The sequence below is a fragment of the Haliotis rufescens genome, unplaced genomic scaffold (genome assembly GCF_023055435.1).
Source record: "Haliotis rufescens isolate VD_foot unplaced genomic scaffold, xgHalRufe1.0.p SCAF_3, whole genome shotgun sequence".
NCBI classification, from domain to species: domain Eukaryota; kingdom Metazoa; phylum Mollusca; class Gastropoda; order Lepetellida; family Haliotidae; genus Haliotis; species Haliotis rufescens.
Window position 1 is genome coordinate 6,302,620 of NW_025964001.1, and position 17,849 is coordinate 6,320,468.

The following is a 17,849-nucleotide window of genomic DNA, read 5'->3' on the forward strand; positions in this document are numbered from 1 at the left end:
GTTCAGGTTTGAAGAGGTCATTATGCGACGATGTCGTATTCGCCATTCACGTTATACAAATGGGTAATTTTTTAAAGGTGAAGATCATCCGTTCTGTATTCCTAATGATGTGAGAATCACGGTCAAGCGTACTGGTGTTTCCATCACAAGAGATGAATATTTCAAAGTCTCGTCCACAAAGGATCTTTTTATTGACAAAAACTCTCATTTAATTATTAGCTTTTTCAAAACAAAATGTATTGATTGATTAATTTTGATGTACATGGATGTTTGTAACAAGTAGGTAGTAAAGTAGGGTCAAACAATTCTCCCCTTGAGAGGGTATCGTAAGTCCGTGTCATACCACTGTTTAAATCGTACCATACTTGTTGATTTTAATTTTCGGCATAACTTTCCAATAATCGCCAGTAGCCAGAGGGAAGGAATGAATCCTGCTGGGATACCGTGTCCCCATGGTCGCTGGTATGGTGACCAAACTTTGGTTGCTGGCGCTCTGTAGCTAGGTTTCTTATTGAACTGTCTAATAATAGTTATGACATTTCAATGCTCTGATACTAGGTTTAAATACAATGTGTAAAAATCTAGTACTGTCCATCGACGACAAGTTTTTTATTCAGGCTAAATGTGTTTATTATAAATGTATAGCTTCTCGTCACGAAATGGATGAAATATTGCTTACTCACTCTCATGGAACAAGATTAGAGACAGCAATCTTCTTGTAATTTTGGCAATAAGCCTTGTGACAAATATCTAGACACATATTAGGGTATGGTTGTTCAAAGCTTCATTTTTTCATTTGGAATACTGACATTTCTTTTCAGACAGAATCCGCAAACATCGAACAAATATACACTCTTCAAGGGATTGCTGCAAGTAGGGTTTTCATTCCAGTCAGGCTGCCTGATAAATGTAGTGCATCGTTATTGACCTGGGTGTTTCCAAACACACAGTATGGTTATAATAATCGACAGTTGCTGGTGTCAACATTGCCGGTAGGATAACAAACAAAACTCTATTTTACATGCTCATTTTACAAGGTAATATTTTATATTTCAATGATTTCAAGATTTCAAGTACATTGAGTGTCAATACTGTTACGATTCTCTACTTAACCTTTCCGATACAAAACATTGAAAAGGTTGAATTCATAAAAATAGCAGGTTATACCCATTTTTGTCACGGACAATGCTACACTTGACTGCGTGTCTTCAGTTCTCATAGTATCGGTTTTCAATTTCATTTCAGACGGAAATGGGAGTTCGAAAGAAGATGGTAAATGGAGAAACTATATACAGTGGGTTTATTATTGATATATGGCACGCAGTAGCAAGAGCCTTGAATCTAAGGTAATGGAAATCAACTTCAGTGTTCCATACATACACACGGAGAAGATGTTCTTCTTACGGCACTCGCTTCTTAATCTCTTTGAACAAACAAGCTACTTCAATCTTACATATCGTGAAAACGTTACGTGCACGAAAATATGTGAGAAGAACTGTGCCCATAGATCTACACTCACATGCATACGAACACTCATTTGTCTTTGTGATTATTTGATGCCTAAAGTAATTTTATCTCAATGTTGTAGCTACGTCTTCACTGAACCAGAAGATGGTGAATGGGGTGCTTCTAAAAAGGGCGAATGGACTGGTTTTGTCGGTCAGCTCATCAAAAGGGTAATGAAATCTTGACATTTTATATACATTGATAAATTACAACATAATAATATTTTATGTTTTACTATTAAGGAGAATACGCGTTGTCATTTCATTTACCTATTCATGTTTCAGAACATAGATATTGCTGTAGCTGATTTGACAGTTCACTACGGGCGATCGCAGATGATCGACTACATAGAACCGTCGTTTCTAGTTGATGGAATGGACTTTATATACAGAATCAAGACCGATTCGACATCGTCATTCTTTCTGATTGCCAGACCACTGCAACTTGACGTCTATGTCATATTCATTTCCATAACTGCAAGTCTTCTTCTGATATTTATTATCATAGATAATCACCAGTATCTACTTCACGTGCCAATATTCAAAGGTGTGTCAACTATTTTCTCAAGGCATCTTTCAACAATTGGTTTTGAAGTCGTTGGGTCACTGTTGAAACAAGGTTTGTATTTAACGGTGTATCTGTTTTTATCTCATTTGTAAGGTTACCTGAAAATGTTCGGTCGACAAGCACTTCAGGTGCTTTACAATATGAAAAAAAGCTCTGAGTAGATCCCAAGTACCCACTTGTCGTAAGTGATTATTGCCATTGGAGACGGATTGTCACGCACTGGGACTTGTCTATTTTTTGTGATTGACTTGCCAATGCTTATTCGATTGTTTACAGCCCGACATGACATAGCTGGAATACAGTTGACTGCAATGGTAAACAACATTCACTCACTTGGCGTTTTTCATTACTTGATCCGGGGAAGAATAGGCATTCAGCGACTCATGCTGGTCGTGGAACGCGAACATGCTTGTCGTAAGAGGCGACTAACGGGATCGGGTTGTCAGGTTCGCTGACTTGGTTGATCGTATCCCAATTGCGTAGATCGATGCTCACGATATCAATCACTAGATTGTCTTATCCAGACTTGATTATTTACTGATCGCCGTCATATAGCTGGAATATTGCTGAGTGCGGCATTAACGAACCAACAAACAAGACAAACAATCCCTTGTACACGTATAATTATTTTTTTTAGGTTTCCGGGCACAAATAAAGACAAACACGGGGAAGGTACTATTGTCCTCATTCTGGATACTGGTTGTGCTGATCACGTCATTGTATTGTGCCAACTTCAGTGCTTCCCTGACAGTACAATCAGGCGTGTCTACCCTATCCAGCATCGATGACCTCGTCGACAGTGACTACACTGTTGGCATGTTTGATGCTGGTATCGCATATGTCATGCTCCAAGTATGTTTCCACATGTGGATTTACCAGTAGTGAAATCGTATGCTCCAGTTAGGGAACGGTATGCATCAACATGCGACAGCATGCGACAGAATGCATCCAAATCAGATTGTATTTTATTTGTCAATGTATCTGCCCAATGTCTCCGTTGTCACTATAGATGGTGACCATTGATTATGCTTACATCTCTATTACAACCAGACTGCTGTAAATAGCTTTCGTGGTCAAGTTTCCATTGTCGAAATGAAAGCAAACTCTTATGTTGAATGACGTGAATACTATTACCACGTAGGGATTTCGTTTGGCTCATGCTTTTATTTAGATTATTTTGGAAAGTATCTGCATTTATTTTGTAAGCACTAAAGGATTTTGGTTTAAGTCAGGAATATTAATTACTTTTATTTGTCGGAATAAAAGTGGAAATGACGTACAGTGAAAGCTAATACAGACCAGTGAAATCGTCCATAATAATACATTTCCTGATTGCTTTCTTACAAATTGTTAATATCATTATTTTATGTTCATTGATAACAGAAAGTTTACAAGCAGTGTTGTCGGTACTAAGAGTGCTTCACGTTAGATACATGTTTTGTATTTCCATCCAGACGTCCAAACGACCTGAAATTCAACGTCTCCATGACAAGATGCGACAACTTAGTGAACACGACTCCGAGATATTTATGAACAACCGGACAGCCCACATGATCAGGGTTAAACAAGGAGGATACGCCCATATACTTTACAAATCCGCGGCAGCAAAGTTCCTGTCTGAAGACTGTTACCTCGCCCTGATAGGAGAATCTCCGTCTATGGCTCAAGAACATATTTCCTTTGGAATACTTAAAGGATCACCACTTAAACATGATATTGACAAAGTGTATGTACAAGAACTTTCCAATCATATTTGCATATTTTGTAGTATGCTTAACATGGAAGAATATACTTCTCTCGTTGTTGTAACACAATTAAGTACCATTTATCATCAATTCACCTTTTTAAATATACGTATATACAAACGATTGTCACTTGTTGGATATTTGATTAACACAACGTACAGATCAAATCAATATAAGAACACATCAGATTGTAAGAACTGTCGAGAGTTGGGTCCTTTAACTCTCGGGATCCGATGGTAATGACTGCGGAAGTAGCTCTGGGTTCTTATCCTCATTTGGACAATACCTTGTGTTTATTTCAAGCTTGTTGAGCTGGCATGTCGTGAAAAGAATGGAATACTCCTAACGCGTCGTAACCTCCTGCTTAACTCTTTTTCCTAAATAAGTAGGTGTTCCCGGAACGTTCAGCTAACGTACGTCATGTTGCGAGGTACCAATGTGTCAGTTTCGCCTGCGCGTAACATGGTGGAAGCTAATAAAAAATGAAAGTGCACTTACGAAGATTGGTTAGGGTGGCAATGATATTCGAATCATTTGGTCCCACATATTCGCTTTTCCTAGCACAAATATTGCAATACCAACGGCATTTGGTTGGTTATGTTTCTTCAACCTATTTCATAAACATATCCGTGGTTAACATCTGAACAAATAATGTAAGGTTAGTCAGTGAAAACAACCCACGTCACAACTTTGAGTTTGTGACAACATGTATATTGGCTTATTTCAGTATGTACAAGCTGAAGGACATCATGTATATTGGTTTATTTTAGTATGTACAAACTGAAGGACGTCATGTATATTGACTTTCTACAGTATGTACAAACTGAAGGACGTCATGTATATTGGCATATTTTAGTATGTACAAGCTGACGGAAAACATGTATATTGGCTTATTTTAGTATGTACAAGCTGAAGGACATCATGTATATTGGCTTACTTCAGTATATACAAGCTGACGGAAAACATGTATATTGGCTTATTTCAGTATATACAAGCTGACGGAAAACATGTATATTGGCTTACTTCAGTATGTACAAGCTGAAGAACAACATGTTTATTGGCTTATTTTAGTATGTACAAGCTGAAGGACATCATGTATATTGGCTTACTTCAGTATATACAAGCTGACGGAAAACATGTACATTGGCTTACTTCAGTATATACAAGCTGACGGAAAACATGTATATTGGCTTATTTTAGTATGTACAAGCTGAAGGACATCATGTATATTGGCTTTCTTCAGTCTGTACAAGCTGAAGGACAACATGTTTATTGGCTTTCTTCAGTATGTACAAGCTGAAGGAGAGTGGGTTGCTGGATATATGGTGGAAGAAGTGGACTTCCTGGGACAAGACCACCACTTCATGTGGAGTTGCCGGTCGCGGTGTCAGGACCATCACACTGAGAGACATTGGAGGAAGCTTTCTTGTTGCGTGTGGAGGACTAGGCTTTTCAAGTCTTGTGTTGATAGTAGAGATATGTAGACACCGGTTACAAAGGCGATGAAAATCGAACCTTGACTATTTATGTAATATTAACGACGCAGATACTTTTTTCAAAGGTACTATCCCCGCCAGCGTCATACCCAAAATACGGTAAAAGATTGTACTTGCTGTTACCCTTGCTGGCGCTCGGCATTAAACCTCATTTCACCTCACCCTATAAAACGGTTGGCAATGTCGAAAACCATTTCTTTGGGAAAGCCAGATGCTTCAATCTGGAAATGATACCATTAAATGTGTGTAACTGAACGTCAACATACAGCCTCTACTTCACGATCCTTGTTGTCGAGAGTGCAGTCAACTCAAACAACTGTTACATCGAACTGGTACAAGTCTGTGTATCATAGACTTAATGAGACATAATGAAACTTAATGAGTCAATGATTAGAGGAACAGATTATGCTAAAGAGGAAACGTTGACGATCGAAACCCATCGGGAAGAGCTAAAGCAATCAACACCCGTCCAGGATCGTCTCATCAGGACCAAGGTTTTATGGAATCGAAACCAAACCAAACAGATCGACAACCACTTAGACAGGGCAATTGGATTTAGATTTCCAGACAGGAAAATCATTATAAATACATTTCATGCTGTTGTGTGTTCGACGGCCACTACTTTTATTCCAACGTTTGCCTGATCAACAACATGCAGACCGATATCAATGGAGCAGAAACATTAAGTACTAGTGGAATAAACAACCGTCACGTATGTGTTCCTTGACTGATCCAGATTCATTCTCGACTACCTTGAACATCAAAAACGTTAACATCAAAAAGACTCCAGCCGTCAATCAACCGTGACCAAAGCTGTTACATACCTCCGGCGTACCATCAACTCATCAAAGACCCCGATCAGCCATAATCCCGTTGTTTATATTACTGGCTTCATCTTTTGTTTATGTGACTGACTTCACCGATGATTGTCATCACTACCCTTGTGTGTATATAACAGGCTTCTCTACTCCAGCATAACAATATCTACTCTACTGTATAAACATTCAGGAACTTCGAAACATGCTCAAGCAGATATGGACAGATATCCCACGGGACTTTGTACGACGCCTGGTCCTTTCCATGAGACAAATATGTGTTGCTTGCATCGCAACCGGAGGTGGACACACACGCTTTCGATTTGTTAATTGACATTTTGGCATGTTCGGGTTTTTTTTATGAAATCACGCATTTCCTGAAGTCAGTATGGCAAATTAAACCATTTGAACACTCACAGGGGTCTTTTATTTGCAAACCGAAATTGTTTCAGATTTGGTAAAAAACATAACTTTCCATTAAATCAATGACAGGAACTTTTGTTGTTCAGTATATATATGTTCATGTATAGTGTTGGTGTACTGCCATGGCCGACTGTTTCTCCAGACCTCTCCCACATAGAACATGTCTTGTCTTTATCAATGCATTTGTTATACTAAAATATTCATCAGACGAATGAGTACGTATTGTCACGTGTCAATTCCCAAATTGAAACAATACGTTAACCCAAAATCTATACGTATAAAGAACCTAGTGTGAAACCAACAAACAAACAACAAATGGTATACAATTATCGATTGTATTACAAAATTAACTAGGTTCACAAATCAACACAAATTACTGCACAGCAATTACAATGACAGTACACAATAGACTGGCAGTACAATGTTTAATGATAGTATAATAATATGATGACAGTGGTCAGTATCAAATACTAAAATACAGTCATGATAGCAAGTGTCAGTGATAATAAGATATATTCACCCAGCGGCGACAGTGGCACACTCTCTTTTTGCCGCTAACATAACATTGTTGTATGTTTCATCAGATTCTGATACATTAAACTCTGATTTTAGGTAAACGTAACTGCAAGATCAGGATACTTGTATGTATTCATAGCCCGCCTCCCTTGTCTAGTGGTAGAGCGTCCGCCCGGATCGAAGACAGGAAGGTCTGGGATTCGATCCCCGACAGCGTCATACGAAAGGACGTTAAAATATGGTACTTATTTGTACCCTGCCTGGCGCTCGGCACTAAAGAGACTTGTCGGTTCGGAGTCAGTATACTGTGTCTGAGTGGGGTATTCCTGTTAACCTGCGGTATGGTATCTTAGTGGGCTAGCACACACACACACACACACACACACACACACACACACACACACACACTTCCCAGTGACATCAAACATGAGATAATTGTAATAAAACATGCATCATATAATATATCTTATAATTTTATAAATGGCAGCATGACTCGTATAAAATAGCTTAGATGATTATGTTCAAAGTGGTCATGTATATCATTATATATCAACCACAGGCAATTGCATTGATTTTGTCATTACTTCCACAAGATCATTGCAAACAAATTTGTCGTAAGCAAACAAACAATTTGAAAACATTAATAGGTTAGGCCAAAGACTTCGCATAAATACGACATTGTTAGTCTGTCCATATCAGTGTGGCTTCAATGTGCAACATGTTCGGACATCGTATTTCCAAGACGTGCATATATGCCACCGCCATTGCCTTGGTTCACATCTATTGTGTGCAGCACCAGGGTATCTTTGCAAAAGGTAAGCCCAACGTAACATGTAGATCGTTTTAATGCATCTTTATATGGCATTATGAATAACGATAGAGCCTTCTTGCGACGAGACACGTGTGTCGAGGTTTCAATGTCCTCATTCTGGACAATGGTTATGGTGCCAGTGTAAAGTGCCACCTTACTGGCTTCTCGAAGCTCTGACTGCAGCACAGTCAGATGTATGCCTATCATATCCGGCATCAATGATCTAGTCGGTAAAAAACGGTGTTTAATGTACACATCCACATACAGGGTTACATTATGTAGACCTGTACAAATCGGAACGTTTCGTGTTTCTTTGCCGTCTTACAACATCTACATTATATACATTGTTCAAAATACAATCCATGAACGCATTTAAAAGGGTACTTGATTATTGAAACATTTTTTTAATGGACTGGTTATTCTCTTGTATTGGCCATTTATATTTACTAAAAATTATATATATATATATATCAGTTGTAATAAATGTTTGTAGTTCTTCCTTCTTACTGGATATACGTTCATCTACTTGTTTGTTATATTTGTTTTAGTTTCTGTTGATCCTTCAATCAATATTCTATCCGACTTATTCCAAATGTATATCATTTCACAGAATGTGTCACTTCCTCACTCCAAGTTTGTAATGTGAACATGTTGTTTTCAACATATCCAGTTTTATAAAACAGATGTTTGGTAGATATATGCACAATACAATATGGAAATCATCTTAACTTGCTTGATGGAGCTGTCTTATTAATAGCTTTACTAATTTGTGTTTCTCCTATTTCTTTTTATCACCCGGTTTTTCTTATTTTCTGCATGACAGTATATCAAAAACATATCCAGACCACTTTCGACTCCCCATAATATTCTTTACATGGTGAGAAATAAATATATTTTATGGATGTCAGAGATAAACATTTTGATTCACAATATTTTGTATGGTCCGTGTAACACTTTATTGAACCAAATTTGCTGTACATTATATACTAACGGAAAAAAGGTAATTGTGCGTCATATGAATTAATGTAAATGATATTAACAATAACGTTTCATAAATGTTATATCACAACTAATTCTTGACAAAACCCATCTGAAAACAGGAGACAGCGGGACACGCCCTAAAAGAGGGGTGGTGTAATAACCCAAATAAAAATGTCAATAGCGGGTGTGACCACCACTTGCGTTGATACAGCGGCGCCATATTGACAACACCAGATGATTGATGGCCAGCCAGGGGGATGTTGTTCCAAATGTTTTCCAAAGACTGGCCCAACTGAGCTAGCGTTACTGGCTGGTTCTAGTCCTGTCGTTGGGGTCCTCCAAAACATGCTCTGGTGGGGAGAGGTTTTGAGAATCAGGCGGACATGGCAGTGCAGAAATGTCATGTTGCATCATAGGTCTGTTACAACACGTGCAATTTGTCGCGACGTCACGTTCCTGTATCTGCACCTTTGTAGAACATGATCTCGAACGATGTCGTTCCGGTAGCGTATGCCATTCAAGTTACCATTAACAATGATGAGTTTTGATTTTCCATGAGTTGAGATGCCACCCTATACCATTACACTTCTACCCCGAAACTGGCAACGTTGTGTTATACAAGTGTCGTTAAACATATCTCATGGATACCTGTAGGCCGCCAGCGCTGTCCAGATGAAACTTGGACTCATCTTAAAATGGATACTGTCATAGTTTTGTCTTCTGAAACCCAGATGCTGTCAACGCCAAGGTTAGCGTGCCTGACGGTGACGAGGAAGCACAATTGGACGTATCGCTTAAAGTTAGTTTAGGATGTTGTACTCCCTCGGTTGTGGTAGGTTCTGCCACTAATTAGGCTCAACGTAGGAACTGTCCGAGATGCACCAACCGAATGTGATTGTCGTGCATGACCTCGCAATATAGGTGTTTCTGTCTTTCAACTTTCAACGTTCCTGTTTGCAAAATATCCAGGGCGCGATGACGTTGAATTTCAGATGTGGCATTTCGTAACTGCTGTTTAAGGTGGTTCAAGTTGTTTTATGAGCACCTGATAGCAAAGAAATCACTGTGCGCTGTTCACATTACAAACACACTTGAGTATCATTCTCCCAACAAACACCCATTAACATGCACGTGCAAATCGTGCATTATGACCTCGAGAAGAGCTCTTAATGAACATGCATTATTTAACTGCTGGTTTGATTTTAATTTTTATTGAACTTCATGTGAAGCAGTTACTTTTTTTCTGTTAGTATAATACATATTCCAAGTTATAACCAATAAAATGAACACATCCTTATTTAAATTGTTAGGTGAATCTATCCATTTTTTTGTTATTGTTACTCGCATCGATTCGTACTGCAGCCACGAGGAGGATGTATTTACATTTTGCAGAAAACAAGAACGTATTATCTGTTAGTATGCAAAGGCAAGATCTTGTATCAAATTTCTCTTTCGGGACGATTTTCAAGCAGCACCATGAATTATAAGAGGTGGCATCAATACAAAGAACTATTTAACACAATTACATTTTAGTAAGACAAATCTAAGCACATACATAATGATATTGAATGTAAGTGGAAGAATGTACAGGTACCTGCATGAAAAATTATGCCAAAATTTGTTTCAGAGAATTGTAATAACAGTACATCATCCACATGGAATATATATAGACTGATTGATCGGCTCCAATGGAAGTCTTTTGCAACTATTCAAGACAAAGACGAGGGTAAGAAAAAGTGATTGGTCGAAACGACAGAGATATAGGAAAAAATAAATTTATTATAACTTGGATAATATGTGTACATGTTTGTTCTTTGGTATGATCACTATGGCCACTGTTTCAGTTGTACATTAACGTTGTTAAGACAAAGTGGCATCTTTAGAAGCTGTACTATCAAAGACGACACTTGTTTAGAACCGCTTTGCAAGATGAAGCTGAAAGTCAACTCTGTCGTCAATGGATCACGAGGGGAGGCAGAACAGTTCTAAGCATAACTATGATAGATTGCGTTGAGAACTTGCTGGCTAATAATGTTTCAACACACTCCCCTCCATGGTCCACATGCTTCTGCCAACGACGCTAGCGTTCCTGGATCCCACCGGTGTAGAAGGTTTCCTCTCGTGAATAATGCTTGCCAGGCAGTTCAGACAGTCTTCAAGGTCTGTGACAGGTATAATTTATGAGGGTGCCAAATCTGGTGAATACGGAGGATGTTCAATGACTTCAAAGTCACCTTTAGCGAGTTTTCTGCGATGTTTGATCTTGATATTCTCAAGCAGTTACCAAAGCACAATATTCGCCGTTAATGATCTGTCCTCTCGGGAGGTAGCCCATCATCAGAATTCCTTTGGAATCCAAGAAAATCGAAAACCTTACCAGATTTACCTTCTTCGAAGGAAACGGTTGATGATTCTACTGCTTTGACTGTTGTTTAGTCTTTTGCTGATAGTGATGAACCCAAAACGCATCCATGGTTACACATCGCTCAACAAAAGCAGCTGATTCTGCTTCAAAACGACGTATATTCGCACGAGAGATGATGGACGTTTCTGATCAGGTGTCTTAACCTGCTTGTTGGAATCCAGCATGCTGAAACCTATGTCATGTCCATTCCAGTTCAGTGAGTGAGTGAGTGAGTGAGTGAGTATGGTTTAACGCCGCCTTTAGCAATATTCCAGTGATATCACGGCTGGTGACACCAGAAATGGGCTTCACACATTGTACCCATGTCGGGAATCAAAACCGGCTTTTCGAGCGAACGCTTTCACCACTAGGCTACCCGAACACCCCCAGAATGTTCTCAACTCTCTTATGACAGATGTCGTCTTTATTGACCATGTGACATACGGTGGTGAGGCGTCGAATATTCATTATCATATCATGTATTGTATCCACATTTTCCTTCTGGGTGGCATTTTAAGGCCACCCTAATCTTGGAACTTCGAAATCTTCGTGGAATCTTGGCTCATCATCAGCTCAGGTGTCTTGCCCCCACTACACACAGCCCAGACGACAGCGAATGGGTCTTCTCCCAGGAAGCGCTGCCTAGTCGTACCAACCCAGAACTTTTCGGAGAATGTGACTCCCCAACACTGCAGCCTTCTGCATTACCCAGATTGTCAGAAGGGCTGTATTCCTGTAGCAAACTTGGGTACTCTCCCAATGTCTGTCGGCAGATTGGGAAGAACCAAACCTAAGGCACCGATAATCTTGGAGAGTCGGATAACTTGGTACTTGAGATGCAAGCGTGACATTTCGAAAGCGAGATCTGATATTTGCCATGTTTTTGCCTGAATCCTGAATGAAATTAGCGTGAAAGGGGACAAAAAATTCAATGGTATAAATGATTTTCAAGGTTTGTTGGCCTGGATCTGTCTGAGGCTGCATACGGACCTATGCCAAAGGATTTTGTATTTATTATTTTCCATGACACCCTCCATTATTATTATTGTTGTTGTTGTTGTCCATTATTATTATTGTTGTTGTTGTTGTTGTTAACATTATTTGGATGTTTCAGAGGCAGTATTCCCTCACCCTGTAAAGCAACAAGTATATAACGTAAATAGGATAAACAGTAGCCGTGTGATGGAGAGCATTCACAGTTTAATGTTTCCGGAAGTAAACATCATTATGGCAGTCAACGACAGCTCAACATTGGAAGTGGTGGCCGAGGTGATTATTATGTATACATGTGTGACTTGTTATACTTTCTGATTAGTCTGGAATCCATGGCATCTAATCAAAAAGAGTAGATCACAGACATGTATGAAAATGGCTGTTGAGTCAGAAAAAAACACAACACGATCGGACCAGTGAAGATGCGGGGTAGCATAGGTCTTCAGCAACCCATGCTTGCCGTTAAAGGCGATTATGCTTGTCGTAAGAGGCGACTAACGGGATCGGGTAGTCAGGCTCGCTGACATGGTTGATGCATGTCATCGTATCCCAATTTCGTGGATAGATGTTAATCACTGGATTGTCTGGTCCAGACTCGATTATTTGCAGACCGCGGTCATATAGCTGGAATATTGCTGAGAGCGGCGTTAAACAACAACAAAAAAACAACAACAAACAATACGATAGAGAAAGTATCACATTAATTACTTGTTTATTACTTCTCTGTATTGCACAAATGTCTACACATATTTACCATACAAGTGACCGTAGACATCCATCCACTATATAGGAATTTAAGTGAAAAAGAAGGAACAGATTATAAATTTAGCATCTTATATCATATTGCCAGGACCTTTGTAATATATTGATGTACTAACAAGCACATGCGTTCTAGAATGATAATAACATACTCTATTTTCAGTTAGACAAATTTGATTTCGAGTCGCATCGCACCACTGATTTCCGGCATCATTCGAAGATTGTCCTGATCATGAAGAATGACAGTAATCTAGAAAATGTGGCTCTTGCTGTACAACATCTTGAAAACGTTGCAGCAATTATTGTCAAAGACACTCCATGGGTGAGTGTTAATATTTTTGTACGGTGTCTTGGTATTGGTAAAACACATACTGAAACTCAACAAATCATTTTAGAGAAGGGAGGGGTGGGGCTAAAAATGCAAATTCGCTCAAATGCCCGCCAATGTAGGTAAACTAATAAAGTGATCTTTTCTGTCGGAGGCCAAAGAATACAATTCAAAATTTCCGTTTATTTATGACCAACTGTTGATGTTGGAAAAGAAAAGTGAGTTCCCAAATAAATACAAAAAAACTTATCTCTAACCCAAATCTCACCCCACTCCCCGACCTCGAATGGTTTCTCCCTCAATAGTTGTTGCATACCAATGACATCTGGTGCGAACAGATGTAATGATGCTCGGTTTAAGAGATTTTGACAGTAATCCTTTTTTCAAATAGCAAGTCTCATATTATAGTATGATTCGTTCAGAATTTCATTCTTCATATGCATTGCTGACACTGTACTCAACACAACAACTTATCTTTCAGACTGAATCAACTGTCGAACAAATATACACACTTCACTTTGTTCCTACAAGCAGAGTCTTCACCACAGTCGACCTGCCTGACAAATGCAATGCGTCGCTATTGACCAGGCTGTTTCCAAACACACAGTATGGTTATAACAGGAGACGGGTGCAGGCATCAACAGTGGAGGTATGCTGCACGAACGAAACTATTTTACACTAGCTGTTATTTTCATTGGAGTTTCAAAGACGTGTATTTATTTTCATCGAGGCATCGAGCGTGAAAAATTGTTTCATCCCTTCATTTACCTTCCCACTGAAGTTAAAAACATGTCATTTGATCCAAATGCTTTTTTCACAGTAGCCGCTACAGTGCTATGTGCTTTCATTCTCCTTTTTAGACGCCCATGGGAGTTGTAAAGGAGGTGATAAATGGAAAAATCGTTTTCAGTGGATTTTGCATTCGAATATGGCACGAAATAGCAACGGCCTTAAATCTAAGGTAATGAACATATGTATCACCTTCAGGTTTGATAATCATTATGCGAACAACTGCTTTTTCAGCTGAATGAATTCACATATTTTGAAAAGTTGTAAACAAGAAACTATGTAAGAGAACTACTGATGTTCTGGATTTTAATTATCGTTGGCTGTTCACATATGACTCCATCCATCGTGATATTCACAAGCAACTGCATGCCACCAGACGTACCTGATATAAATTTCCTGAATAACACATGTTTTAATGCATGCTCGTACATGTATACACACGACGCTCACTGAAATGCGTGTGTCTTTTAGATGTCTAACGCTTATTTACCTTAATAACACAGCTACGACCTCGGTGAACCAGAGGATGGTGAATGGGGTTCTTTCATAAATGGCCAATGGACTGGTGTGGTCGGTCAACTGATGAAAAGGGTAAGATCATGGCATTAAATTCATATTTGTTTTAAGAAACTTAAAAGCGTAGTTAAGTTTGCTTTGGAATGTGTATGGGGGTAATACATCAGCATTTATTTTCATTAATCATTTTTCAGGAGATAGATATTGCCGTAACTGATTTGTCAGTTCACTACGGGCGATCACAGGTGATCGATTACATCAACCCTGCGTTTCTTGTCGACGGAGGGGACATAGTGTACAGAATCAAGACAGATTCTACAAGGTCATTCTTTCTGATTGCCAGACCGCTACAAGTTGACGTCTATCTGACATTCATTGCTTTAACTGCAGGTCTTCTTCTGATATTCATTATCATAGATAATCATCAGTATCTGTGTGAAGTGCCAATATGTAAGGGTATGTCAACTATATTCTCAAGGCAGCTTTCATCGATGGGTTTGGAGTTCATTGGGTCACTATTGAAACAAGGTTTGTATTCTTTCATGAATATGTTTCTTTATAATCATATGTATTGATTACCTATTCAGTTGGCATGTTTACTGCCCTTCAGTTTCGTTAAAATTGGATAGCATAATCTTTTGTTGAAGAATATCGACTGATAGTTTTGGTGTATACTGTATGTGGTGTTTTCTTCAGCTATCGTTATTATCGCAGAGAATTATATGTTTGACCTGCCATTGCGTCATTTGGTTAATATTATGACACGGTTTGACAGGAGCAGTGTACTGATAATCAATACATATGTTAAACCAACATGTGTTGCAATTCCGGGTTTGAATAAGTTCCCAGTGCTTCATGCATGTCATAAGATTGGTATTAGGTGGATATACACCACTGATGGATATTGCCGATTGCAGCTTCTAAAAGATATTCTGGGACTTTCATTACATTTATTCATATAACAATCGTTTTAAGGCTTCCAGATGCACGCAAAGAGTAAATCCGGGAGTGTTCTTTTGGCCTCATTCTCGATACTGATTGTGCTGATCTCATCAGTGTATAGTGCCAACCTCATTGCTTCTCTGACTGCACAATCAGTCGCCACTACCCTTTCGAGTATCGATGACCTCGTCGACAGTGACTACACTGTTGGCATTTATACTGCGGGTATTGATTACTCTGAGCTTCAGGTAAGAGTCCACACACGATTTTACAGTCATTAAAAAGTATGCATGAGTTCAATACGAGTTGGCATCTGTTTTATCTATTGTACGAATTCAATATATATGTTAAAATATAAATCTTAATTTGAACAGTCAGTTTTTTACCCTTAATGTGATATTTGACTGTGAGTTTAGTGATTTTCAACGTCATTTTTATTGTGTTTGTTACCATATGGTGAGATAATAGACCTTTCTTACCAAGCATTGAAGCAAGATTGCTGATGCGGCGTTCAGCAATAACCACTCATTCATTATCGTTTCTACACAAAAAGGACAAAAAAATAAATTCAGAACGCATCATCTGTCGGTATGCGTAGTGCTCCTTAAACAATTAACCCATCATGACTGTTACATGTACGACATCGGTGATAGAATGTACTAATTCGTACCTCCTCACTTTGGAAATAATTGCGTTTTTATGTAAACTTAGATCTGAGTTGTTTTCAAGTTTGTTTGCTGTTTTACACAGCAGTCAGAGGTAGTCCAGCTATATCTGTCTGGACGCTAGTGATTGAGATGATGATTAACGTACTCGAGTCTGAACGCTAGTGATTGAAATTATGATTAACAAGGGAAGGGCACGGTTCTAGTCAGTAGAAACATAAGTAAGTTTAATAGGTAGACAACAAAATAACAAACGTTGGAAAAGATTGTTCAGTTAAGCCATGCTGATACAGACTGTTCCCAGGAACTCGTCCGCAATAATGAAGTATTGTTACATTGATAATAGTTATTAGTTCGGAAAGCAGTCGTTTCGTATTTTAATGAACCAGGCTATCGCTGATGCATGTACATCTGTATGGTGTTTCTCTCCAGAATTCCGAACGGCCTAAAATTCGTCGTCTCCGTGACAAGATGCGAAAACTGAGTGAACATAACTCTGGGATATTCCTGAATAACAGGACGTCCCATATGATCCGAGTAAAAGAAGGTACACATGCTCATATAACCTACAGAGCAATAGCTGCAAAATACATGGCTGAAGACTGTCGCCTGGCCCTTATAGGGGATCCTATAACATGGGCCGAAGAACGTATTTCCTTTGGAATACTTAAAGGATCAACGCTTAAAGCGGATTTGGACAAAGTGTATGTAATATAGCCTTGAATTCGAAGTTGCTACACCCGTAAAATATTTTGTATTATGTCTCTCATGTCCTTAGTCGTGTCACTTACCTGTCAGGATCTGCTGTTCGTGATTCTCAGAATCGCTCCATCTGCGATCCTTGTCAGCACCATAACAGATGGGTTTTTTTTCTCTTTCTCAGCCGTTTTACCCCGACTCACTCACTCCCTATTTAAGTTTGTAGTTTTTTTTCCAGTGTATACTAAACTAAAAATGAACAATAGTATTCTTACAACGTTTTTATTTTGATCATTTCAGTATGTACAAGCTAAAGGAGAGCGGTTTGCTTGAAGAATGGTGGAAGCAATGGAATGCCAGGGACACAGCCAGCTCTTCCTGTGAAGATGACAGCAGCAGTGTCAGGACCATCACACTGAGGGAGGTGGGAGGAGGCTTCCTTGTTGTGTGTGGAGGACTAGCGCTGTCAAGTCTGGTGTTGATTGTTGAAATGTGTAGACAGCGATTACAAAGAAAATCAAACTAACACTATTCATAATATGCGTATATAACGAAATTTCCGTCAATGTTACTATCACGGCCGAGAAAACAGAGAATTAACTTCATCGTCCCTTTACGGATAATTGAACCTGGGACTTCGGCTCAGCTGATGAAACTTCAACTATTAGGCAATTGTACAATCACTATTTCAAATAATTATATCCGAATAAATATCATATTTTGCAATGTCCTTGTGTTTTGATTTCTTATTGTAACTACCATAACTTAGCTTTTTTTCAGCCGAATGAATTCCCACATTTTGAAAAAACGTCCTGGACCTGACTTCAGCATGAACTTTACATGGGGATGAATATTATTGCTCCCAGAATAAACATAATAAATAAATACATTTCA

The 17,849-nt window shown here is 38.8% G+C and overlaps 2 protein-coding genes across 2 annotated transcripts; both read left to right on the forward strand.

Annotated features, from left to right (window-relative positions):
- The first annotated feature begins 7,786 nt into the window (after positions 1 to 7,786).
- Positions 7,787 to 13,183, forward strand: LOC125384325. Its single transcript, XM_048403303.1, has 4 exons — positions 7,787 to 7,883; positions 10,488 to 10,586; positions 12,379 to 12,544; positions 13,180 to 13,183. The coding sequence occupies exons 1-4, from the start codon at positions 7,787 to 7,789 to the stop codon at positions 13,181 to 13,183; spliced, it is 366 nt and encodes a 121-aa protein (XP_048259260.1).
- Positions 13,184 to 16,708: 3,525 nt separating this feature from the next.
- LOC124131911 lies at positions 16,709 to 17,616 on the forward strand. Its single transcript, XM_046495442.2, has 2 exons — positions 16,709 to 16,960; positions 17,256 to 17,616. The coding sequence occupies exons 1-2, from the start codon at positions 16,728 to 16,730 to the stop codon at positions 17,479 to 17,481; spliced, it is 459 nt and encodes a 152-aa protein (XP_046351398.2). The 5' UTR covers positions 16,709 to 16,727; the 3' UTR covers positions 17,482 to 17,616.
- The last annotated feature ends 233 nt before the right edge of the window (positions 17,617 to 17,849 follow it).

Excerpts from the sequence above, each read along its gene's own strand:
- LOC125384325 (XM_048403303.1), top strand. The coding sequence starts at position 7,787 with ATGTTCGGACATCGTATTTCCAAGACGTGCATATATGCCACCGCCATT. Across the intron at positions 7,884-10,487 it reads CCAGGGTATCTTTGCAAAAG|AGAATTGTAATAACAGTACA; the intron begins GTAAGCCCAACG and ends AATTTGTTTCAG. Across the intron at positions 10,587-12,378 it reads TATTCAAGACAAAGACGAGG|AGGCAGTATTCCCTCACCCT; the intron begins GTAAGAAAAAGT and ends TGGATGTTTCAG.
- LOC124131911 (XM_046495442.2), top strand. The coding sequence starts at position 16,728 with ATGCGAAAACTGAGTGAACATAACTCTGGGATATTCCTGAATAACAGG. Across the intron at positions 16,961-17,255 it reads AAAGCGGATTTGGACAAAGT|TATGTACAAGCTAAAGGAGA; the intron begins GTATGTAATATA and ends TGATCATTTCAG.